Raw genomic sequence first — 25,620 nt, forward strand, 5'->3', positions numbered from 1 at the left:
AGCCGGGATTCAATCCGAGCCAGAGTCGGGGCTGGTTGGTAAGCGAGGAGACTGGATCGTGAGAAAGTAGTTGACAATTTAACTGGATCCATGTCGGAACAGCGACAATGATGGATGGATTGTCGATTGTATGCCGGTCCGGTCAGCCCTGCCCTGTCAGCTCAGGGTGGGTTCATCCGGAGTAAAATCAGTCGGCTCTCATCTGTTGGCTTCTCCTCCGTCGGCTGGTAATGTCCGCTTTCTGCCTAGACCTGCAGACGTCTGCCGGGGTTTCAGCACCATTAGAGCTGGACAGCGACTGCTTGGAGCCCCGGGCGAGCCCCGCCGCACACGAACCCGGCGGCTTTCAGGCTCAACCGCTGCGGCACGCCGGCTCCGGAGGCCTGGGCATGGCCTTGGAGGAGGAACTGGCCATGCTGTCTGGTGAGAGGGATGACGAAGGGGGGCTGTCGGACCAAGAGATGCCTGCGGTGGGACATAACCCAGACTTGCTGTCGCTTTTCCGTCAAAAGGAAAAAGACTTGGTTTTAGCTGCTAAACTCGGCAAAGCTTTGCTGGAGAGAAACCAAGACTTGACCAAGCAATATGAGAAAATGCACAAAGATCTCAACGAGAAATTAGAGGTAAACAAAGACAAGAAATAATAATTTACTCAAGTATTGATGCTGGCCCCTGGCTATCTGGTTTAATTTAAAAAATGCTGTACATTTCTAGTTAGGCCTAAGTTTAGGCCCAGCCCCTTTGCAATGTAAACAAACTCTTGAGGATCATAACAAATGCTGCTCCTGGAGCTAGGCTCCTAATGTAAACTCTCAAAATCAACTAATAACACTTCATGACCTTTTTGTTAATGTGGCATTTTACTGTTGCTCATCTGCTGTAAACTATTAAGTACTTTAAACCTACTAAAATCGTTGGCCATGGGAAACTTCAGGTAATGTCTTTGTGATTACAGTGGCTTGTAGCCAAGCTATTAATATGTGATTTTTTTAGTCTAAGGTTATTTCATCAATCATTTTAACAATGAATACTCAATGGCAGAGCCACTTTTTAATCAAATCCTTCACTCAGGCCAATACAGAGCCTGGGAAAGAAACAAAGACTAATCCTGTGGCTGCACAGGCCTGCATCTACTGTAGCCTACATCTGTTCAGCCCTTTGATCCATATACAAGCTTATGTTGCAGTTTAGAAGAATAAGCTGTCTCTTTATAGACTCATAAGAATAATTCTGTGATGGGTCCTGGTCAGTTTAACCATTTTTGATGCCTTGACTTGTATTTATTGTGTTCATTGTGAATGTTTTTGGTTTCTCCTCCTGTGAAGAAAAGTAGTCTGCCATTGAAACAGCTACCACATAGATGCCAGGAGCTTCATCTTTGGTTTTAACCATAACAAAGACACCCATCAGAATTCTGGCAGATGCTGCTGCTGCTGGTGCAGTGCATCACTCCATCATTCATTGCCTTCTAGAGAATAAAAATTAGCTTCCTGTTAGCCAAACTGCAGCTTCAGGAGGTAGAGTAACAAAAGACTGATTCAGTTAAGAATCACTACACCCCATGTGGTGTCTGGTGTTTCACAAAATGAGAAACTTCACATAGCATCCACTGCTTTCATATTAGTGCAAAATGTTTAATAGTAGTAACAGTGCCATCACCAACAATTAAATTTGATCAAGTCTAGCACTTGCACAAGTGAAAAATACCCATGAAAAACATGATTTTGTTTCAGATTTTCTTTTTTCAGTAATATAAGGGTAAATATAAATATGCTCCGATCCCAGCAAATGATTGATAGATACATTGATTGATTGACTGATCACTACATCACCATTTTCCCTCTCCCAAATGCAGCACTTGGAGCAGGAGAAGCATGAGTTGCGTAGGCGTCTAGAAAGTCGAGAAGGGGAGTGGGAGGGCCGTGTGGCTGAGCTGGAGACGGACCTTCAACATCTGCAAGGTGAGCTGGAGCGCCACCAGGTCCAGCTGAGAGACGCTGACAGAGACAAGACCAAGGCCATCGGTGAACTTTCTGAACAGAATCACAGACTGCTGGAGCAACTCAGAAGGGTGAGGTTGTGTCTTTGTGTATTTTATATATGCATGTGTGTCAGATGTGCAGCTTCAATCTGCATGGGAGATTGTATTAGTCTGGGCACTGAGACATTATGGCACATGATCTTAATGATACAACCATGACACATTTCTTATAGACAATCCAGTGTGTGTGAGTGTACAGTTATTTCAGCTCAATTTTTTTTATCTCATGGTGTTTGCAGTTGTTTCTCCATTACCCTGCCACAGGGCTAGTCAGTCCAGTTAATGTGGGCTAGAGTAGAATGATGTAAAGATGCTCCAATCAGTGACCAACTTGTCATCCTAAGGGATGATTCACCCCTATTCAGTCTGTTTCTATATTTACCTCATTTATGCAAACTCATCAATATAAAGTGAAGCTTCCAGGTCTTCTGTATGTTAAATAATTCAAAATTGGACTGCATGCTTATGCAATAGCACTCTGCATTGTGACAGGTAATTTGGGCACAGCAATTATGACTGACAGAGTTTTTCTTTTTTAATGTGAAGTACTGTTTACATCACAGAAGATGCAAACTGATGGGATGTAAGCTGCAGCATATTGAACTCTAAGGACCTCAGTATAACATCACATTCCTCAAGACCAACCTTAACAACTCTAAAATAGTGATTTTTTTTTTAAAATCAAACTGGAAACTGTAGGATATTTCTTGAGAGCGTGTTGAAATTCTTTCTTTTTCCTGCTTTCCTTAAGACAGGAAGATAGGAAACCTCTAGAGATAAAGGTTGTAAAACAGGTGTGATACCTAAAAGAAAAGCCGATGATTTACTTCAAAAAGTTGAACTACTGTAAATTCAAGATTCATCTCATACAAACTGAAACAATTCAGGACTTTTTTGTTATAATGTTGATGATTAAAGCTCACAGATCACAAAAATCGAAAGTCCACTATCTCAAAATATTAGAATTTTGTGGAAAACTTGCATTTGCAAAGGGTTCCTGAGCCTTTATTCTCTCACTCTGGTTCGGTACACACAACCACGATCATGAGGAAGACTGCTGACTTGACTTTTGTCCAGAAAACAATCATTGACACCATTCACAAGGACGGTAAGCCACAGAAGGTCATTGCTGAAAGGTCAGGCTGTTCTCAGAGGCTGTATCAAAGAATATTCATGGAAAGTTGATTAGAAGGGAAGAGTGTGGTAAGAAAAGGTGCACAAGCAATAGAGATGAGTTCAGCCTTCAGAGGAGTGTCAAACAAAGCAGATTCAAGAACTAAGGAGAGCTTCACAAGGAGTGGACTGGGGCTGGAGTCAGTGGATCAAGAGCCACCATTTAAGGGCGGGTCCAGGAAAAAGAACTACAAGTATTGTGTTTGTAGTGCGGAGCCACTCTTGAACCAGAGACAACATTATGAGCTTCTCGCTGGGAGTAAGGAGAAAAAGGCCCTTTGCTCAGTGGTCCAAAGTCCTGTTTTCAAATAAAGCTAATTTTTAAATTTCATTTGGAAATCAAAGTCAAAGAGTCTGGAGGGAGATCAGAAAGGCCCAGAATCCTTCAGTGTTTGAAATCCAGTGTTTTCAGTTTTCACAGTCAGTGATGGTTTGAGGTGCCATGTCATCTGCTGGTGATGGCCCACTATGCTTTATCAAGTCCAGAGTCAACACTGTCAGTCGACTACCAGGAGATTTTGGCGCACTTCAAGCTTCCAACTGCTGAGAAGCTTTATGGAGAAACTGATTTCCTTTTCCAGCAGGACTTGCCGCCTGCCCACAGTGAAGCCAAAACTACCAGAAACTGGTTTGCTGATCATGGTGTTACTGTGTTTGATGGGCCAGCCAGTTGGCCTGACCTCAACCCCATGGAGAATCTCTGGAGAATTACCAAGGGAAAGACACCAGATTCAACAATACAGACCAGCTAAAGGTTGCTATCAGAACAACCTGATCTGCATAACACCTCAGCAGTGCCACGGGCTGATTAGCTCCATGCTACGTCACGTAGATGCAGTAATTTGTGTAAAAGGAGCTCCAACCAATAATTGAGTGCATAAATGAACATAATTTCTGTATTTTGTGAACCATAAGCCATAATTATCAACATTTATACAAAAAAGTCTTCAAATATTTCACTTTGTATGAGATGTATCTAGAATATATATTTAATATTTGAGTTAAATAACAGGGTAAAAAAATGAACTTTTTGTGACATTCTTCTTTTTGAGATTCACCTTTATATATAGAGATATTTTTAGTAATTGAGACTGAAGTTATTTTAAGTGTAGATGGATTATACCCTTTGATTTCATTATTTTTCTGCACTCTTGTCTCTAATAGTGGCATAATTCCCAAAGGGAATGTCAGAGGCATTGGCTTGTTTGCTTTCCAAGAGCCAAAGTATGCTGTACCTCTTGCTCTGTCAGACTGATACACAGTGATGTCCCCTCAGAGACCACTGTAAACATTTAAGGAATATAAATGGAGATATCAGAATGGTATCAGTCACCAGGTAGGCTGGTGATGGTTGGTCAAACTTCCATTTACCAATGCACTGCCCAGCCCAACAGCTTTATAAACAGAGGATGACAAAGCCTGTACTGATGCTTTGAAACCCCATCAGCTGTTGTGTCTATGGCAACCTTTAATTTGTGTGTTGTCTCCCTTCCTGGGAGAAGATAAAATCAGCTGTAAGGCACCTGGGAGAAGAATGCTCTGTAAGACTGTTCAAAACCCCCTGCTCACTGCTGCAGAGGAGCTCTGCGCCTCTTGTCTTTATCAAATTAAATCCACCTCCTTCCCCCATCTTGCCCTAACACCGTCATTACATTGAAATCAAAGATTGTTCTGATCTGGACCGGTCACTTGCTATGATTGGAGTTGGCACTTTGCATAATTAAATTGTATTTAATTTGATTGAAGCCTGGATGTGGGAAATCCATAAAGGAATTCATTGACAGTAGAGCAGATTATGTTATGGCAGCATATGTAGTGGCCAATGTGACTTAGGGAAATTTATGGTAACTAATTAACTGCATCAATCCTGCACTCATGGTTCAGGGAATTGGACGGACAGAAGGAGACTTGGTGGGTAAAGGAATAAATGAGGTCAGCCACTGTGCTGACTTTCATCCTCATTTGCTTTCTTATCTTTCCTTTGCTTTCTGTCTGTTTTTATACAAAGCAACAGGCTATGAGTAAGTGCAGTGCTTACTGTGCACAGCTCTGAGTAAAAGAGGAGAATGTATAAGCAGCTGGAGGACACCCTGGGGCCGATGGTGGCCTGCTGTTTTATTTTTGTCCCTGTGTCTTAAAATGGTAATCTCCTTAACCCATTTAAGCCCACCGGCCATAATAAGTTCATTATTGCCATTTGTCTCATATGAAAACCTTTGTAAATGTTATGTAAGCTTTTTCTATCAATGATACACTATATTGCCAAAAGTATTCACTCACCTATCCAAATAATTGAAATCAGGTTTTCCAATCACTTCCATGGCCACAGGTGTATAAAATCAAGCACCTACATGCAGACTGTTTCCACAAACATTTGTGAAAGAATGGGTCGCTCTCAGGAGCTCAGTGAATTCCAGCATGGAACTGTGTTAGGATGCCACCTGTGCAACAAGTCCAGTGGTGAAATTTCCTTGCTCCTGAATATTCCACAGTCAACTGTCATTGGTATTATAACAAAGTGGAAGCGATTGGGAACAACAGCAAATCAGCCACAGAGTGGTAGGCCACGTCAAATGACGGCACGGGGTCAGCGGATACTGAGGCGCATAGTGCGCAGAGGTCGCCAACTTTCTGCAGAGTCAATAGCTACAGACCTCCAAACTTCACGTGGCCTTCAGATTAGCTCAAGAACAGTGAGAGCTTCATGGGCAGCTGCATCCAAGCCATACATCACCAAGTGCAATGCAAAGCATTGGATGCAGTGGTGTAAAGCACGCCACCACTGGACTCTAGAGCAGTGGAGACGTGTTCTCTGGAGTGACCAATCGTGCTTCTCCATCTGGCAATCTGATGGACAAGTCTGGGTTTGGCAGTTGCCAGGAGAACGGTACTTGTCTGACTGTCCATAAAAACATGGATGAAAGAGTTTGGTGTGGATGGACTTAACTGGCCTGCACAGAGTCCTGACCTTGATAGAACACCTTTGGGATGAATTAGAGCAGAGACTGAGAGCCAGACCTTCTCATCCAATATCAGTGTGTGACCTCACAAATGCGCTTCTGGAAGAATGGTCAAAAATTCCCATAAACACACTCCTAAAACTTGTAGAAAGCCTTCCCAGAAGAGTTGAAGCTGCTATAGCTGTAAAGGGTGGGCCAACATCATATTAAACCCTATGGATTAAGAATGGGATGTCACTTAAGTTCATATGTGAGTCAAGCCAGGTGAGCAAATACTTTTGGCAATATAGTGTATGTGAGTAGACACTTTGGGAAATAGTCTTCTTGGAAAAAATCTCCATGTACTTCCTGTCACGTTGACGTTGTTGAACTCCTGTTCCATTTTATCAAGGGCAGAGAAGTGACAAACCCTCACAAGAAAAGGTCATTTTCATGAAATAGTGAAGTTTTATTGTCTGATTATTATATATCAACTTAGTCATGAAAGTCTCTAGAATAACCCAATAAACATAAACATCACATCAGAAATGTAGTATTTTGTGTGTGGGGTCATTTGTCTCAGCTGCAACTAAATACCTTGTCAGTAACAATGTGAAAACTCAGGCGCTAAGATTGCTCATATCTTGACAGTTTTCAATGTTGGAGTGAAACATCATGCCTCACATTAATCCAGAGATGTTAGTCCTTTATGAGGTACTAAATATGATGGTGTTTGGAGGCATTCCATTCCTCAGGCTTGTCTTTCCTACTGGGTGACCTCACAGTGTGAAGCAGCAGCTTCATTAAGCTTAAAGCTGCTGGCAAACACAACAAGAATGTGGAAATGAAGGAATGAAAATGTGGTAGTAACCCTGGATAAGTAAAGGTCAAATATTTGCTATGTAGCCTTAGATCAGGGGTTTCCAAACTTTTTTTTCCACCATACAGAAGTGTATGGATGGTGGGGCCACTTCCATATACCTCTTCAGGGTATTGCAGTTAATAAAACCAATCAAATGTTAGTCAAGATATTCTTAGTGACCAAGTATGCTGAAATGGCTAGTTAATAGCTGACAAGGCAAAAAAGTCATTTATTTTGAGGATTTTGGGGAAGCCCTGTGGGCCCTGGCTACCACTGGCTCCACCTCTGGAATGCTATTGGTACTGCTGTTTGCTACTGAAAACAATAAGGGCATTATAAATCAGAATTGTGTTATTATGTTAACCATTTGCAGTGTTGTCTCAATTTAGTCACAAAAACACATCAGTAAATTCTTCTGGTCAAAATGTTTGTTTACAGAATTAGCATGGTAGCACCACCTTGTGCTGAATCTAGGAAGTACAATACAGTCTAGCTTCACGTTCTAATGTGAGCCATATTTCATTTTAAAATGGACTGCGGCCACATTTGGCCCACAGGCCATAGTTTGGACAGCCCTGCCTTAGATCACATCACACATCATTTTGTGCATAAAAGTATACAGAAAAATTTGGGCAACAGTGAGTTAACTATAATTATAAAAAATGATTTGACCCTCTGACCCTCTGCACTGCAAAACTCTGGGATTGCTCATATTCATGCAATGATCAAGTGATTAAATTTGTAATTAAAGTTCATTTAGCTAAAAAACACGTTTTAGAGAATCGTTTCTGGAAATATGGCACATCTATTGAGGACGAGGCTCATAACAACTACTCCCACAACCAGGATGTTTAAAAAATACACAAGCAATTGGAATGATGAGCCAGTTTTGGCTGTCACTGCTGCATCACAATAGAAGAGGAATTATAACAGTTCTGTCAGTAAACATGCAAGTATTTAATAAACAAAACAACAGAATTTAAACAGGTAGAATACAAATCATTAGAAATATTAAAAGGTAGACATGTATGTCTTTGATTCCTCACTTTTACAGATGCTATGTTTACAAAGAAGAGAATCAGATATTAACCCACCCAGTTATTTACCCTCAAAATCAGATTCAAACACGTTTAAGTACTATTATGTTAAGCTACAGTTTCTACAGGTTTTGCTGCATTTCCGTCTAAAAAAAAAAAAACAAAAAACAATTAATAGCCAAATTTTATCCACGCTAATGACTAGGGCTTTTATCCTTTAGGTTTTTTCTGATACCAGTGCTAAACTGATACTTTTTAAGAGGTATCCATGCCTAAATAGTGCCTGATTCAGTAATTTTAAAAGGGAAAAAAAGATTTTCAACAGTTGGCAGCAGATAAAAGCTATTTTTGTATTGCAAATGATTTAGAAATAAGATGCTGATAGAACATATGAGTAAAGGAAACTGGTATAAACTGGGTTGGAGGTACCAAAATGAAGCACCAAAAGCTGTCTTGTGATTCGGTACAGTAGGTAGATGTGTTAGTACCAGAACTATGTTGATACCTGATTTCAATACTCATCCCAACTAATGACACACCGCATCCAATTGACATTATCTTTATGATGATTTATTTTCTCTGTAAACAGATATCTGTGTGAAAGTGCAGCCAAAATCCATTACAAATCAAGCCTTTAAACATGAGCCTCAAATCTGCTGGACAGCGTGTAGCAGCACTAACAGTGTTTCGATTCTTTCACTACCTGAAACACATCAGAAATGATTGCTCCAACCTCCTTTTAAAAAACAAGCATCTTAAGATTTTTTTTTCAGGCCTGACAAAGTTTGACTCTTTAATTATTACTAATCTGCAGTATGATTATAGGGGATCCCCCTGAAATTAGTTTCGTTTTCAGGCTCCTTCTGTTGCAGTGAGTGCATGCAAAGCAACTGTATAAGTTACATTCTGCTGTTCAACTTAGACTCAAAGGGGGTGGTGCTGCTCTGGGACGATAGGGACAAAGAAATGATAGCCACACGTAAAAGGAAGTCTTACACAGAAGTTATATAAAGCCAACCTCTGGCTTCACCAGAGTTTTGGAGAAATGCATGTCTATTCCCAGAGGACTATTTCAGATATCACATGATGATTGATGATAGATTCAAGATAATTCTTTACTTGGCTTTTAATCCACCTCATAATTTTTGTACTTTTTACAGATTCAGGGTTTTTTTTTCCCCAGGGAGGCAGAGAAAGGGGTATTACATGCAAGAACCACAGGTCAGATTTGAACCTGCACTATCTGCTTGGAAGACTAGCTTCTGCATTTGGGGAGCGAGCTAACCATGAGGCCTTTTGCACCCCCCATTTATGTACTTTTGAATTTATTTGTATTCAAGCATTTGTTTGATTTTACATTTTGGTTTGCAGATGTTTTTTATGAGTATTTTTTTTGACCATCATACTAAACTGCTGGAGGGTGATTTCTGAAGCAAACCTTATAATCAAAGATGAGATTCATTACACAGTGTATAGCCAAACCAACATCTAAGAAATGAGTTGTTAACAAATTGACTGCAGTGAGATGACCTTGAGAAGCCAGGGCACTCCATAAGAAGTGATGTAAGCCATGGAGTAAAATACAGCGCTAAGGGGATTAGGCTATAATCCGTACTAGCAGCTCCACCATATGCATTCTGTCAGTAGACACAACAATACCAGTCGAATCTCTACTTAATTAATAACAGCAGGTAACTTTGTTATTTTGGCAAAGAAGAGCTAAGAATTATTCTGAAGTTCTATCCTCACAGCCTATCCTGGCTGATGAAAAATAACCCCATGTGGCTTTTTCCTCTTTCAGATGTTGTCCTAGACTTTTGAGAGTGGTTTTCCAGATATTGGTAGTAAAATTGCTTGACACCATGTACACCATGAAAAGAAGGTACCTACTGATCCAGAGATCCAGAGGCTATGAGGTTGTCTGTTTGTTTGTGTGAGTCTGGACTGAGAGTACAGCCTTCTACTCAGGCCTAATCTGATCTGAGTGAACCAGCAGGAAGGGATCCTTTACTTAATTACATTAACAACCAGGTTCAAAGAAGGCTAAGGCTGCAGTGACTCAGGCATAAGGAGGCCTGCCCACAGACTTGGCTGGCCCCCAGAGAACGGGCCCTCCCTTGTTGGGATTTATTGATAGTAACAATGCATGCATGTTTGATCAGTAGCATTAATGCTAATGTCCTGGCTAACAGTTACTTCATTCTGGAGCTGGAAAGTGTGTCAAACTATTATTGGGTTCTGATTTTGAAATTATTTATAAGGGCCACTTTTTAACCACTTTTTAATAATTTTTCCTGTCCATATTTGCTGCGACTTTTTGCCATTTTTTTTATCTATTTAGAATTTTTTTCCCCATGCCCCCCCCCTTTTTACCCATTTTTGACATTTTTAAATACATTTCACCACCTTTTCCACCTATTTAAGCCACTTTAAAACCCTTCCCACCACTTTTTCTGCCTTTTTTTGCTTCTAATCACCAATGTACACCAGTATTAACCCCTTTTTCCACTTTCTTTGCACATTTTTTCCACTTTTCACTGCTTTTCCTGCCCATTTCTGTCCCATTTTATTGTGTTTTAACAAAAGAGGTTACCTACTATGGCATAGATAGATTAAATATATTTGCGTCTTTGATAAGAGAAGTTATTATACAGGGGGAAATTAAAATAGAGTTATCACAGATTAACTTTACAGTGAACCATGATTTTGTATGCCCCCCAGTTTGGCTAGGCCCCAGAAAGCTCCCCCCTTTATCCCCCCTTTATCCCCCTTGAGCATAATTGTCAACAAGTTTTATGGCCATGGTCAATTTTACTCAGTAACTTCTAGAATTTTCAAAGCTAAACAAAGAATTTAAAAATCAAGTTGTGATCTAAGCCTTTGAATGATAATACAGGGTATTGGCATCCATGTCAGTATAATGAGTCCACCTCACAAGCTGCACATTGCTTCAATCGTCCTCTAACAACCTCTAGTATGTATTGAACGTGCCATCTGGGCATCTGTCCAGCAGCTTTGATACCATCCAATCACTGGAGCACGCTACATCTGCCTTCTGTCAGCTCAGGGTAGCCGCTGCTCCTGAGATCAGCTGTGTGAGCGGCAGGTTCTGTCGGCCTGAGTGTTGTTGCCCATCCTCCATAAGTCTAGACGAGGTAGTGTTTTGTGACAGTGACTAAGGAAAATACCAGAAGCACTGAGACCACAAGTCACAGTTCCACCAATCCTACTGCTCTGTGGTTACTATGACAACCAGAATGACATGCATTTTGAAACTCCATGTGTTGTTACCATGGGAATGTGCTCAACAGAAAGGCACAGAGAGGGTACAGAGAGTTAGATGCATAGTTGTGCCACCAAGGGTCTGTAATGTGCCTCTTGTTATATCTGCAAGAGCATGCCCCACAGCCACAGCCTGTAACTGAGGCAACAGGAATGATTTCTATTCTTAACATATTTATTCTCTGCAGAAAAAATGATGTGTGGACATTTGGTTATGCAAATGTCATAATAAAGAGGGCATGAAGAAACACGTCTCTCTCCTGAACCCTACTTCTGTGCCCTGGATTCTAGTACAGCAGTCTGATTTGCCCTTGCTTTCCTGCTCGTCCTGCCATGCTAGTAATGCCTGATCTTGGATCTGAGGAATTTATCTGCAGATTAAGTGAGTAGCTACAAATCAGGCAGTGTGTGTCAGCTATGTGGCTTTTCAACATGATCTAAATCTGACAGTGTGCTGGGCCAGTGGGTCACACTGTGACCTGCCGCTGCACTGGCCTCCACTGACAGCACATCTGTTAACCACACGTATGGCACATGAAGCCGCTTGAAATCCACATCTGGTTACTGTAACTGAATACCCACTGACTAGACACATTAGCTCATGACATGGCTAGGGGAAGTGGAACTCAAATCTATCTCATATTCATAAGCTGAACAGTGAAACACAATAAAGTTTTTCACTTAGATTTTTTTTCATTTAAATAAACAGTTCTTTTAAGTCCAAACAAATGGGCCGAATGCCATCAGACACTGTCAACTTGTGCAAAATACAGCTGCACGTCTTTTAACTAACCAAACGAAAGCACCTTACTCCCATTCTCTCTTCCCTTCATTGGCTTCCAGTCCATTTTGGAAATGATTTTAAACCTTTAATGTTTGATTAAAGCTCTGAATGGCCTTGCTCTGTCCTATTTATCTGAGATTTTAACTGTTCTTGAACATGGCAGAGCTTTGAGGTCACCCAGTCAACTTTTGTTGGAAGTGCCCAGGTCCAAATATAAATGCTGACTGAGCCTTTTCAGTTTCTGCACCAAGGTTCTGGAATAATCACCGCTCTGAGATACATGTCATCTCTGACTTTGGCCTCTTCAAATCAATACTTATTTACTCAGGATGGCTTTTAATACCTAGTAGTGTGGTGACACCTTAATCTTTATCATCTAATAAATGCTTTCATTTTTATTTTTATGGATTTGTCTTGTGCTGCGTGTTTTTAATGCTATTTGATTTTTTTTGTAAAGCACTTTGGTCACCTGTAGGGTGTTGTAAAAGGCTTTATAAACAAAGTACACATTTATTTTATATGTATATGAGAACTACTTTTGATACTCTTAAGAATAACTGTTCATTAATTGATTCATGAAATATTATTTTGCGTTTATTTGGGTTTAACATCATTAAATGGCTTCTCTAAGCTAGACTGACTTCAAACATTGTCTGATCATAATGTGTGTTTAGTAGTATTGTAACGATAGCAGTGGCACAAATGTGTGTAGTCGCTGTTGTTTTTTTAGTTAAGTTTAGTTTTGTCTTTTATGGTCAGGGGCCCTGACAAGTGTTCAGTTGTCCATGTCTACAATCATCTGTGTCATTTAAAGGCTCTGGGTGTATTAATATCTGGTTGTAAACAAGATCAAGCAGATCAGGTACAGTACATCTGGTTCACACACTTTCAGCACCACGGACAGCTCTATGAATTCAGTAAATTACTACAGCTTACGAGATCCGGTCTCTGTGGAGATTAACATAATTATCTCAAGCGCGTCTTTCACTGCATGTCTCCTCTGAGATATTGATCTGAAAATTGTAGTTTTCTTTTTTCCTGTCAAACTGTGTCACTGTGATGTCTGTGATCTAAGCACTAAGCCAATGATTTGCCACATGGCTAGTAGCAATACAGATGCAAAGTGCGTGCCAAACTCTGGGGGTGTTTGCACCAGCATTAGTGATTGGTGCACATTCTTCTGTTAATAAAGCAGGTGCTAATTTTGCCTGAGTCTTGGTTCTATTAGCAGGTGAAGCCAACTCTTTTTGGATTTGCCTCTTAGTGTCAGCAAAGCTACTGGAAGTCCAGTGTAAACTAAACATAAGTAAAGAAATGTGTTTTTTAGTAGATTATGTCTTTGTTGTGACAATGCTTCTTGGCGATAATGTTATACTACTGGAAAGGCAATTCATTTTCCTTTTAGATGGTGTCACATTTGTAAGGAACATGCATTTGTGAGATGAGCAGCAGAGCTGAGGATGTGGGTCGTCCCATAAAAATTTGCCAAATCTTCTCTGCCAATGCAGAGTAGGGTTTATCAGAGACAACCTCCAGAATATAAGAGTGGAGAAGATGGAATGACCTGCCAGCAGTCCTGACCTCAACCCCATTGGACAGTTGTAGGATCAGCTTAGGCGTGCTGTTCCTGCCAGAGTGACCAACACAGCCACATTGACTGACTTGCTACTAATGGCTGTTAAAGAGTGGAATGCCATCCCACAGCAGTGTGTGACCAGGCTGGTGGCCAGCATGAGGAGGAGCTGCCAGGCTGTTATTGCTCTTTATGGTTCTTCCAGATGCTACTGAGGCTCCTGTTTGACTGTTACATTTCCAATATGTCGTGTTTCTTCAGACTTCAATCATCCAATCCACCAGCTCTGCTGCTCATCCCACAAATGCATCTTCCTTACAAATGTGGAATCATTTAAAGGGAAACCAGGCTCTCCAAGGGTATAAGGTTTATTGCCAAGAAGCATTGTTACAACAGAGAAATAATCTACCAAACACAAATTTCCTTAAATTTTTTTGCTAAGTTTACCTACTTCACATCTTTAAATATGATACACAGAGCAGCAATATAGTGCTATTTACAAAGTGGATGTGAAAATCTAACTAGTTTATAAATGATCATTCAACTTATGCTTTTAATTTCTTGATACTTGATTTGTTAATCATTCAAAGTTAGGGAGAAGGAGAACATAATCATGAAATGTAATGACAAAAGTTGTAGTTAGACCTTTTACTCTTGTGTGAGTAACATTTTGCAGGAGAACACCTTTTGAGTTTTTGTTATGCAATAGTTTGTTGACATGTTTTGATTTCAGTTAAACCATAACTCTATTAATAAACTCCAAAAGGGTTACAACAGAGCGCTCGGTGCTTCCATAGGGCTGTGTTTCATGCTCTGCTTTTGTTCAGAGTGAAGTCCCAGAATGACAGAGATGAAACAGAGCCATTCTGGCAGCTTGTGCTTTCAGTGCACTCCAAGTGGTACATAGAATACAACCGGTGCTACCTAAGAACTGAATTGAACTGAAATGGAATGATGCATCTTTTCACAAAGCTGTTAAGCCTTTTCATATCTTTGTGAGCTTATTAAAGAGCAGCAGCAGTAGGCAGTTGCACATTAAGGCTGACATTTAGGCCTGTTTAAAGTTAGCTTAATTTTCTATCAGCACTGAGGGATTTAAACACAAACTATATGTTTGTAGAGTAAATTTGTATTTAGATGAGTGATTATTCCCTTATAAAGTATTTCATAGGGAAATTTTAGAACCCATGGCTTCAAGCAGTACTGAACGAGCCCTCTTTCCTCTGCATGTGTCGGGTTGAGATGCATGGGTTGTTGTGGCCCAGCTTCTGTTAGTTTTCATCAAATGTGTTGCAGGGCTTAATTGTTTTGATGCTTTTCATTGGGAGAGCCCTACTGATGAAACTAAATATTTAAGTTTTTCTCTGGGCTGATTTTTAATCAAGTTTTTGTAACTGAACAAGTATTTCAAGTCCATAAAAATAATTTACTTTTATTTTCAAGAGTACCTGGTTGCATCCGAGGACCTCAACCCCATACCAGAAGTCGGAAAATTGCTGCCATATCTCGTCTTCTAATACCGGAAGTCACTTGGACCTTTTTTCAAGTTCACTCCCCTTCCTGGTTGCCTAGGTTATTTCCATTTCCTTGTTTCATTTTTCTTAAGTCTGTATGCTAGTTCAGAGTTTTCTTGTTCAGTTCTTAGTTTTCTTGTTTCCTACACTGTAAACCCTCTTCACTATTAAGACTCATCCAAATTAAGTCAGTTTTACCTGCCAGTCAAACATATGTTCTTATTACAAGGTTTTATCATGTGACTTTTAATATCAGGGTGAAGGAAATCATAGAACTTTTGTGTTAAGTAAAGTCAACTTAAACCAAATAAGTAAAATCTAAGGCCTGGGCCGCCAGTTTGCTGATTCCCATCACTGTCCAGTAGGTGGCAGTAATCAGGTTAAAGCAACCCACAACAACATAAAATTTCTGGGATTTCAGCTTTTGTGTGGCTCTAATGATGTTTTTTTAATTATAAGGTAAAGCCTATGTTATTATAAGACCTAGAAATGCATCTTTAGCTTTGTAGTATTGTGCAAATCCTAAAAAAATGCATTTATCTTTGTCGGCAGAGCATGACAAACTTCTGTTTTCCTAATTTGGCTGTTCTTGATAAAGCAGTAGAGAGGAGAAACCATGCATCCAATTACATTGACTTGTACTGGAGAAACCGCACAACTGTCCTGCACCGTAAGACAAAAAAGTTAAAGGTTGTCAAAAAAGAAGAGGTGAATTAATTTAAAAATCCTACATACCTATTTCAGCTCTATTTTTTGGAGTTTATTTGACACATTTAGTTTTAAGTCAGCAGTACTCCATCACTTTAAGTATTTTTTGTCATTGTACTCAAATTTATTTGACAATCATCTCCTAATCTGCAGAGTTTTACCAGAATGCCCTTGGGCATTACACACTTTTGCACCATGGGTGAAGTTACTCACTCATTTAGAGAAGTCCCAGGAGGAGAGACCACAATAGCCATAGGATGGTATACTGCACATGATAGATGGACTATCAAAAATTCTTAGTTCAGTGTGCATCTTTCAGTTATTGTCACTAAAGTTGGCCTACATAAACTGGCATAAATATTCAAGATTAAAATTTCTGTAGATAAGGAACATCTGGCTTTATGGAAAGTCCTTAAACATGCTGTTTTGTGTTGTATGTAAACAGAATTTTTAAGTGTAGGAAAATTTCTACAGTGATGTTTAACTTAAAAAATGTACAAATGAAATTGAATTGATGTTTTTTAAATTGGCTGATTATATAACAAAAACATAAGCAACAGAGAGTTTGCGCCATGGATGCATTGATCTCAAAATAGTGAGCTGATTGGTTATCTCCTTTCCTAAAGTGACTCTTTGTGCACTTTAGTTTCTATAATGATGTATCTGTAATGATTGGATCTTTTTAGGACTTAGCTGTTGCCATTTCAGTGATGATAATGCTAACACTAGCTTCCTGTGTGTAGCTCTAAGCTAATGAAGCTCAGTCAGGCTCTTTGCGGCCTGATCTCACCTGTCCATTAAGCCCAGCTGATTCAGTTTGTTGCTGGACTAGATTGCACAAACACTCATCAGGGTCTTAAAAATGTTAAAAAGCAATGACATCTGGTCAGATTGGGCTTTCACAAGGGAACAGCTATCAAATGCATCATTCAGAGGAACAGATGATGGAGGTCTGGGTGCATAACTATCCTCAGTGTGCTTATAGTAAGTCCACTTGTTTATTTATGTGTGCGCAATCAGGTAAGTTAGGGGCACTGACTAAAGATCTACCGCTTAAATTTGCTAAGAGCAGTTAACTTTTATTTAACATTTGCTGTGATCAGTAATTAAAGGGGAACTTTTTCATCCTTTTTGTATTTCTGTCTACAACCAGGCTGCAGAGGTGGAGAAGCAGCTGTCCACTCAGGTCCATTCATTACGGGACGACTTCAGGGAGAAGAGTTTGTCTACAAGCCAGCACATGACACGACTTGAGAGTCTGCAGGCTGAGGTGAGCAGCTATCATAGTACTTATTGTACTGTACCTCACTTTTTGCTGCAGTGGATCACAAATTTCACAGCTTGGATTGGATCACAGGGTTTGGTCACAGAGCTGACTGCTTCTAAACACAAATATTTAGAATATTACTTTTGTGCTCCCCAGCTAGCCACGACTCAGACTGTGCATTTTAACACAGCACCACAAAGTGAAATGTGCCTGTGAATTTTAAGAATGCATCACAGCCTTACTTCTTCTTCACCAAACTGTGCTGTGAAAAATATTTCCCCCCTTCTGATTTCTTTTTTTTTTTTTTTTGCATATGTGTCACACTTAAATGTTTCAGATCATCAAAAATGTTGATATTAGACAAAGATAACCCAGGTAAATACAAAATGCAGTTTTTAAATGATGATTTTATCTATTAAGGGGGAAAGTCACACATTCATACATGGCCCTATGTGAAAAAGTATTTCCCCCTAAATCTAATAACTGGTTGTGCCACAGCTGGCAGCAGCAACTAAGAAAAAAATTAAAAGGAAATCAGGAAGGGGGCAAATACTTTTATGCTGGACTGTATTTGTTGATAAATTTTCCATTGATCTTGGAATCAAGCGGGGCTTAACCCCGGGGGTGATCTGAAATGATCATTGATCTATGATCCATTTCACCTCTACTTTATGTTAAGTATAGTTGACTGGATTATATTTGGAGTGTTCCCACCATGAGCAGTCCTCCTGCAGCATCTGGAAGCATCAGAAAAAGTAGAGAACACAGTTAACAAAACTACTCTGACTTCCAAAAAACATCCTAAGTTTGCTAAGTTTTACATAAACTCTGCCCAGGCAGTGCACTTGTGTAAAAGTTACAATAATTCCAGATTTTTCAAAAATGTTTTACATTTTTATTTAGTTTTTACTTTTTGTTTTGAATTTCAGTTTCTATTCATTTTTATTGTTTTTTTGGTTAGTTTTTAACTTTGCAAAAATGCTTTGATTTAGTTTAGTTATTATTAGTTTTTACTTTTGTTCTTTTTGTTTAGTTTTTTAGTTTGTATTTTTGTTCTTTTTGTTTAGTTTTTTAGTTTTTACTGTTGTTTCTTTTGTTTAGTTTTTAATTTTTAAAAAAATGCTCTGATTTAGTTTTTTATTAGTTTTCACTGTTGTTCTGTTTGTCTAGTTAAGTTTTTAATTTTTCAGATGTGCTGCAATTTAGTTTAGTTTTTATTAGTTTTTACTGTTGTTCTGGTTGTTTAGTTAAGTTTTTATTTTTCAAAAATGCTTTGATTTAGTTTAGTTACTATTAGTTTTTACTGTTGCTCTGTTTGATTAGTTTTTAAGTTTTCAAAAATGCTTTGATTTACTTGGTTTTTATTAGTTTTTACTGTTGTTCTTTTTGTTTCGTCTTTAATTTTTCAAAGATGCTTTTGTTTAGTTTAGTTTTTATTAGTTTTAGTGTACTAAGATAGTTTGTTTTAATGTACTATCAGAACCTTGGCTGGTTTATGGTCCTACTTTGCTTATGTAAATGTTGCTTTTATGGTTGCAATCCAAATTTGTTCAATTTAATTGGTAAGTTAAGATGTAGGCACACTTGATCACAATATCCTTTTTTAGCCTTTTTTAGCCTGTATTTTTTCTGCTGCTGTTAACCACTGCTGAAACTCTGCTTTGAACGTTTGGTTTTTTGATAGGAAGATGGGTTTCACCTTTCACTTACAGTGCTAATAGCTTTTTTATTTATTGTTCAGTCTGTGAAGGCACTGTGGACTTTCTCTCAAACTTTATCTTTCCTATCTCTCTTTTTTATTTTTATCCCTCTCCTTGCCCAAATACTCTCAAACTCCCTTCCTCTTGTTTGGAGCAGCAAGGGCTAGAAGTGAGTCCTTACTGAACACTTTCTGTGGGCCAAACTGCATGCTGCATGCAATGCTTTGTAAATTTACAGAAACAAGGATTGCATCGACAGTTATCTTATATTTGCTGGTGCTTATTTATATCATTTAAATGAGCAGCTCAAGGAGTGCAGTGTTATTGTTTTACGGAGTACATTATTAAATTTATGCTGCATGGAAAATCATTGTTCTGAATATATACAACCTTTGACTTAAATATTTTTCAGCTGGTAATCTGCTATGCTGACAAAATATGTGCCTGGGTGTTAAAGACAATTCAAGCTGAAAATGTATTTATTATCTATTTCAAAGATCCATCTCTGAAATATTTGCATCCTTATAGCAATCCCTGTTTCCTGACTCTGGGCATTAAAACATGCTTGGTTTTTGGAGCATGAAATGTGTTGTGCTGTTAGTTGTGTCATGTATGATATAAACCATATATGTTAAAATATGCCGTTTAAAACAGGAAATAGGATTCTGTTGTAGCTGTTCTTCAAAACCAGGTGGAAAACTCCCAGACTGCAGAGCCTGTGCTATAATTGGGAGAAAAGGCTTCCACTCTAAATTTAGCTGAAGATGCTGCAAGGTCTGGGTGCTTCTGCATTTCCACTCTCTTGCCTTTATGTCATATGTACTGGTGATCAATGGCTTTCGTCAGCAGAGACTGTAGAGGCCCCAAAATATCCAGAAACAGGCAATGTGAGTCCTCATATGTCAGTGAAAAACAACTATTCTGCATGTAAGCTGGACCGTGAAGTAGGTTACCAGATGTAGGTCAAAAGCAGGAGGGATAAAAATGAGCGAGAACTCGTGTTTATTTAATGAGGAAAGCTGCTTCATCAGCTATAAAGGAAAACAATTCATGGGAAATGGACAGCGTATCTGCAATGCTAGCTGTAAATAGAAGGCAACAGTACAAATGCATGGTAAAAGGGAAGTTGTTGTCAAGCTCTCCCATGCCAAGAAGACATTCCTCAAGATGAGGGCGGCAACTAACGCCCTCGCCAGTGCCAGCAAACCAACATTCTTGAGACCAGGGGGAGTATTTTTTAATCTTGTGTCAGAGTTTAGCCGCCTTAAAAGAAGGAAAACAACTTAGTGTTTCTTTTAACCAGGTACATAGCTTCCTATACACCCATAATTAACCAAGAAAGTTGACAAAACCTCAGTTTGGACAAGAGGTGCAGATTTTCTACAGCACACAACTAAATGGGGTTGTTTGACGTTTTAGATTAAGATGCTGTCTGAGAGGAAGATGGAGCTAGAACATCGGGTGCACACCATGCTGGAGGAGAACGAACTGCTGCAGAATACCGTGGACGAACTCAGAGAAAGGACGCTTGTGTTGGAAAGACAGTGCCACCAGAAAGACCTACAGGTACTAACACTACAATTAAGTGCTTTATTTGAGAAACATTTGAGACATTGCCTACATCTTTGGCCGAGGTGGAAAGAGTACAAGACCATTGTACTCAAGTAGAAGTTAAGTTACTGTAGAATTTGCTAAAGTAAAGGTCCTGGTCTATGAATCTACTCAAGTAAAGGAAAATGTATTTTACTTTGAGTACTGAGTAAGGCTTTGCAATTAATAATTTAAAAACGATTCACTTACAATATGGCCTTCTGCAGAAAGTGCAATATTTATCTAAACATGCTTGGGCTGCACGGTGGCACAGGGGTTAACGCTGTTGCTTCACAGCAGAAGGGTTCCTAGATCACTTTTTGGCCAGGTCATTTCTGTGTGGAGTTTGCATGTTCGCCCTGTGCATGTACGGATTCTCTCTGGGAACTCCGGCTTCATCCCACTACCAAAAACATGCTCCTTAGGTCAATTGGTGACTCTAAATTGCCTGTAGATATGAGTGTGAGAGTGCCTGGCTGTTTGTTTCTATTTGTCAGCCCTGGGATTGAGGCCAGGGTGGGATAGGCTCCAGCCAGAACAAGATGAGCAATGCTGAAAATGGATGGATGGATGAAATGTGTGTCAAAATACCAGTTAAATACTTTTTTTGCAGCAGAGATGTTAGAGAGAGAGATGTTTTTTTGTTTTTTTTTCTGGTTGGCATAACAAAGCAATAATTCAATATACTATTCTGTCATTATTATTAATATTATTGTTGCTGTTATTATTTTTATTATTATTATTATTGTGACCATTATTATTAATATTATTATTATTATTGTTATTATCATCTTATTACTACTACCATTATTGTTGCTGATGCATTATATTTTTTGTTGCTGTTATTACTATTTTATTTATTTATTCATTTATTTATTATTTATTTATCATTAATATTATTATCATTATTATTACCACTACTAATACATTATTGTTGTTGCTATTACTATTTTATTGATTATTTTTTTGATGTTATGCTGTCACATCATGCATGCAATCAAGTGTCAATTCTTTGGTATAGTTGCAAAAAAAATCTTAAATCTCAAATCTTCTTGTTACTTTGATATTAATTTTTACTCCACGCTTGCTGGCAGAGCCTTGTTTTGTTTTTCATGATTTCTTACAAGGCTGCAAGTAAAACTGATTTGTCAGTTTACTACTGTGACTGAAGTAGATAAATAAAAGTAGGCAATCCATATTGATTCACTCATCATCCTAACATACAGGTCTGGCCTACAGGAAAGAACAGTTCATATTTAATCTTTCAAATATGATGTAGCATATAACATAGAGGTTGTTCAGGTAGTCACACCTTTATGATAAAGAGGAATCATTCTCTCGCAATGTGCTACTGTGTTTCAACAGAGGTGGAAAAAGTACCAGAGTATTGTACTCAAGTAAAAGTAGAGTTATGCTGGCTGAATCATTTATAAATAGAAGTAAAAGCCCTACTGTGAACTTTGCACTGCACTGAAAATATTTTCTCATCTGTTGTATTTAGTTACGGCAGAGCCAACTGGAACTCCAGGAGGTTCAGGTGTCTCACAGACAGCTGACAGCACAGCTAGAGGAGTTAACAGAGGAACACAGCCTCCACAGCCTCACCCCGCACCCATCCAGCCTGCTGTGTGAGATAGAGCAGAGTATGGAGCAGGAGGAGCTGGAGCAGGAGAGAGAACAGGTAGCTGCAACAGGATTGTGTTAAAAGTGTGAAGGTAAATAAAATCTTTGTCACATGCTAACCTGAACCTGTGCAATTGTTCTTTCCCCCTACTTCTCTGTTTAGATGCGTCTCCAGCTTTGGGAGGCCTACTGTGAAGTTCGTTCGCTATGCTCCCTTCTCCGGGGGAATGACGTCACAGACTCGGCGCTGTCAACCGACTCTTCCATGGACGAGTCCTCTGAGACGTCCTCAGCCAAGGATGTGCCTACTGGAAGCCTCCACACTAGTCTCCTAGAGCTACGGAGGTTAACACAGAACCTGCTTGATGGCAATGAGTCCACGGTAACAAACAACCAGCTGACTGCATTTTATTAAGCACTGAATTTTAGGGCTCTTGTGTGTCTATTACTCCTTCCCTGGAAGAACTCAGCTTAGCACAAAAAGTAAGGAAATGTGTGTCTGGTAGATTTTATCTTTGTTGTAACAATGCTGCTTGGCAGGGTACGAATTATTGAAAAACCAGAGGGAGGGACATTTTCAAAAAAATAAAAAATAAAAAAAGCATCTTGCAACTGGCCTTTAATCTATAGCCAGGCATATGCTGTGAGCCTTCAAGCCTATTGAGAATCCATTTTGCTCAGCATTGACATAAACAATAAATTATAAAATTTAGCAGACTGGGATTTTTGCCTGATAAATTCCAAAGACTGTATTTTTGTGCATTGGTGGCACACGGAGTTTATCAGAAATTATGATAACATACACAGCTAAATAGCAGAAGGTTCATGCCTTTCACATAAGTGATTTTTCTCCTATTTGTCCTCCTGTTTACTGCATAATGCACACACAGGCTCGCTCCTTCTGGGCCTATTAAAAGTTATTCAAGTACAGTCAGCCGAAATCTTATTTCTAGGAAAGCTTGGAACAACAATGAACAAATCTTTCCTTTTTCATGCCAACAATGAGGAACACCAATGTCCGCTAAGCAAGAAGCAATAAAGCTGCACAAGAAACAACAGAACACAGCAAAAGCAAAATGCAAACGAGCTTTAGCAACACAGAGGTTCTGGCATTGTCAGCGACATGACAGTCTGCATGAGTCAACAAGCAGACCTTTAGCAACTGCATGTACTTAACTTATAACTCTAATTTTATCACAGATGATCACAGGTGAAATAATGCCTACCTCTGCACGTTTACTCAGCCAGCTGACACGCCCTCATGGTGCATCCTTTCAGTTTTCTGAGCCAGTCAGTCCTCTGTAAAGTTGGTAGGAAGTCCGTTAAGTCTCTTCAGATCCATTAAAACTGCCTACGTGTTTTTGTTTGTTTGTTTTTTTTAAGTCTGAAAGATGAAAATCTGCGCTCTTTAAAAACGGGCATGATCTTGCTGCTTGCAGCCGCTTTGGGGTCGAGGATCTGGGCTTTCATGCAGTGCTTCATTTTACCAGCTCAAGACTTTACTGGACTTGATGGTGGTTTTGAAGAGAGGTTAACTTCTGATCTGAAGATGTTGCTTTTTGCGGAGTTTCAGTAGAGATTCATGTTCTATCAATCTGTGAACATGGCATGAGTTTTACAGCAGCACCTGCTCAATCACTAGTTAGCACCTGCAGCTGCGGGGTTTGAGCCGTCAGGATTCCCACAAACACTTACTGTAAAGATAAATCCAAGAAACGTCTCTCTTCGCGTCAGACGTCCTTCCACCTTTAGTATTTTCCTTTTTTGTGCTCGCATGTAGATAATTTTGGTCGTTTGGCCATGCTGTTGTTTTAGCTAACTTTGCAAACAAACCGGTAAGTTTGTGTCAGTAAACCGGGCTGTCATTGGCTCGTGAGAGTTGAGTCGGGAGGCGGGGACTGGATGAGGCTGTAAGTGCTGATTGATTGACATGTCTGACAGCTAATCATTGTGCTTACAAGAGGCAGACTGTACCAAGCGAGGAACGCTGTAATAAGTTACTATGTACAATATCACATGCGAGATACGCCCATGCTACTGTGCTGCAATGGTCAAATTGGCGTGCGCTAGCGGTGCGTAAGCATGCCCATGGCCCAGCATTTAGTCGGGGCAGAGGCAGGGATGAAACGTATCCCCCCCGGGGATGAAAATGTATCATCAGAAGTGGGGATATCAGAACCAGAAGGGGGGAAATCTCCCCCCGCAATTCGCACCCTGCTGCTTGGCAATAAACCTTATACCGTTGGAAAGCCTGTTTATTTACCTTTTTTAATGGTGCCACATTTGTAAAGAACATGCCTTTATGGGATGAGCAGCAGAGCTGAGTATGTGGGTTGAACATAGAACATTTTGACAAATCTTCTCTGCCAATGTCAACAGCTTACAACAAGGGAATAATTTACCAAACACAAATTTCCTTATTTTTGTATTAGGTTTATGTTATGTTGGACAAGTTTTGAAAGAAAAATGACACATAAAGGTTACAGAACAAGCAATTGCAAATGATTTATTTTCAATGAAATTAATTCAAAGCAACAATATGGAACATTTCCTCCTTAAAATACTAGTTTTAAAGTTTTTATTGTACAGTAACTTTTAACAGAGAATGGCATCAATTTGATTTTCACAGTGAAAGTGTGCCATGGTCACTTGCTTTTAGTACCCTTTAACTTAGTTAGAGGGTACTAACTACTACTTCTCATGAGAAATGTACACAGCCTTACAGCACTAGTTCATACTCCAGCCTTCAGCCTGTTAGCATGCCTTTTATACCAATGAGTAATCACAACCCAGCATTTTAACAAATCAAGTATTTCAAAATAAATTTTGTATCTTATTCTGAACAAATGTGACTGAACAAAAAAAAAAAAAAAATCAGGGCAAGCACGTCATTATAGAAATTTGCACTAAATCTGATGATTTTTCTGAACCCTGTCAGTCAGTATGATTCTTTGCTGTCACAGGACATCCACCCTTGGTTTGCAGAGAAATACAAGGTCTCTGTAAGGGGGAGCGTCAGCACTATGCAAGTTTTAAGATCATCTTGTTGACACCTTTGATGGGAGCACTAAACCCAAATTACATATTGTTGCTTTTTAAAATATTCCCTAAAGAAAGATTACTATTTAAAATTGTATATCTGTTTCTGTTCATATTATTATAAAACTTCATTTGATACCTGTGAAACTTTCTGTAATAGATAGAGGTAAGCCGTCTTTGCTGCTACCACGTTTGTGTATGTTGTGAAATGATGTCTGTTGTGTTAAAAGGGCTCAAGAAGAAGTGATGAAGAGGCTCTGGAGGAGCAGGTGAGAAAGCTTGGAGAAGAGCTGAAGGAAGTCAGAGAGCTGTACGACGCTGAGCAGAACAAAGCACGCGGCAATGAAGAGGAGATCCTTCAGCTACACAATCAGGTCCATGCTCACAAACACAGCTGTGGAAGTCTCTCAAACATATTCTTTGTATTTGTACATCAGTGAAGCCTTAGGGATCAGATGTCTTTGAAAGAAGTCTGTTCCAGCTATGTG

General features: G+C 39.3%; 1 protein-coding gene across 1 annotated transcript in view; it reads left to right on the plus strand.

The window, feature by feature from the left end:
* The first annotated feature begins 230 nt into the window (after nucleotides 1–230).
* Nucleotides 231–25,620, plus strand: part of bicdl1 (BICD family like cargo adaptor 1) — a 31,180-nt gene continuing 5,790 nt past the window's right edge. Inside the window, exons 1-8 of the mRNA XM_041788265.1 lie at nucleotides 231–623; nucleotides 1,856–2,071; nucleotides 17,067–17,183; nucleotides 19,038–19,049; nucleotides 20,300–20,446; nucleotides 21,972–22,151; nucleotides 22,257–22,475; nucleotides 25,363–25,506. Of these exons, the coding sequence (XP_041644199.1) occupies nucleotides 231–623; nucleotides 1,856–2,071; nucleotides 17,067–17,183; nucleotides 19,038–19,049; nucleotides 20,300–20,446; nucleotides 21,972–22,151; nucleotides 22,257–22,475; nucleotides 25,363–25,506 (1,428 nt within the window). The remainder of the gene's footprint in view (nucleotides 624–1,855; nucleotides 2,072–17,066; nucleotides 17,184–19,037; nucleotides 19,050–20,299; nucleotides 20,447–21,971; nucleotides 22,152–22,256; nucleotides 22,476–25,362; nucleotides 25,507–25,620) is intronic.

This window comes from Cheilinus undulatus, linkage group 5, assembly GCF_018320785.1.
Source record: "Cheilinus undulatus linkage group 5, ASM1832078v1, whole genome shotgun sequence".
In the NCBI taxonomy this organism is placed as follows: domain Eukaryota; kingdom Metazoa; phylum Chordata; class Actinopteri; order Labriformes; family Labridae; genus Cheilinus; species Cheilinus undulatus.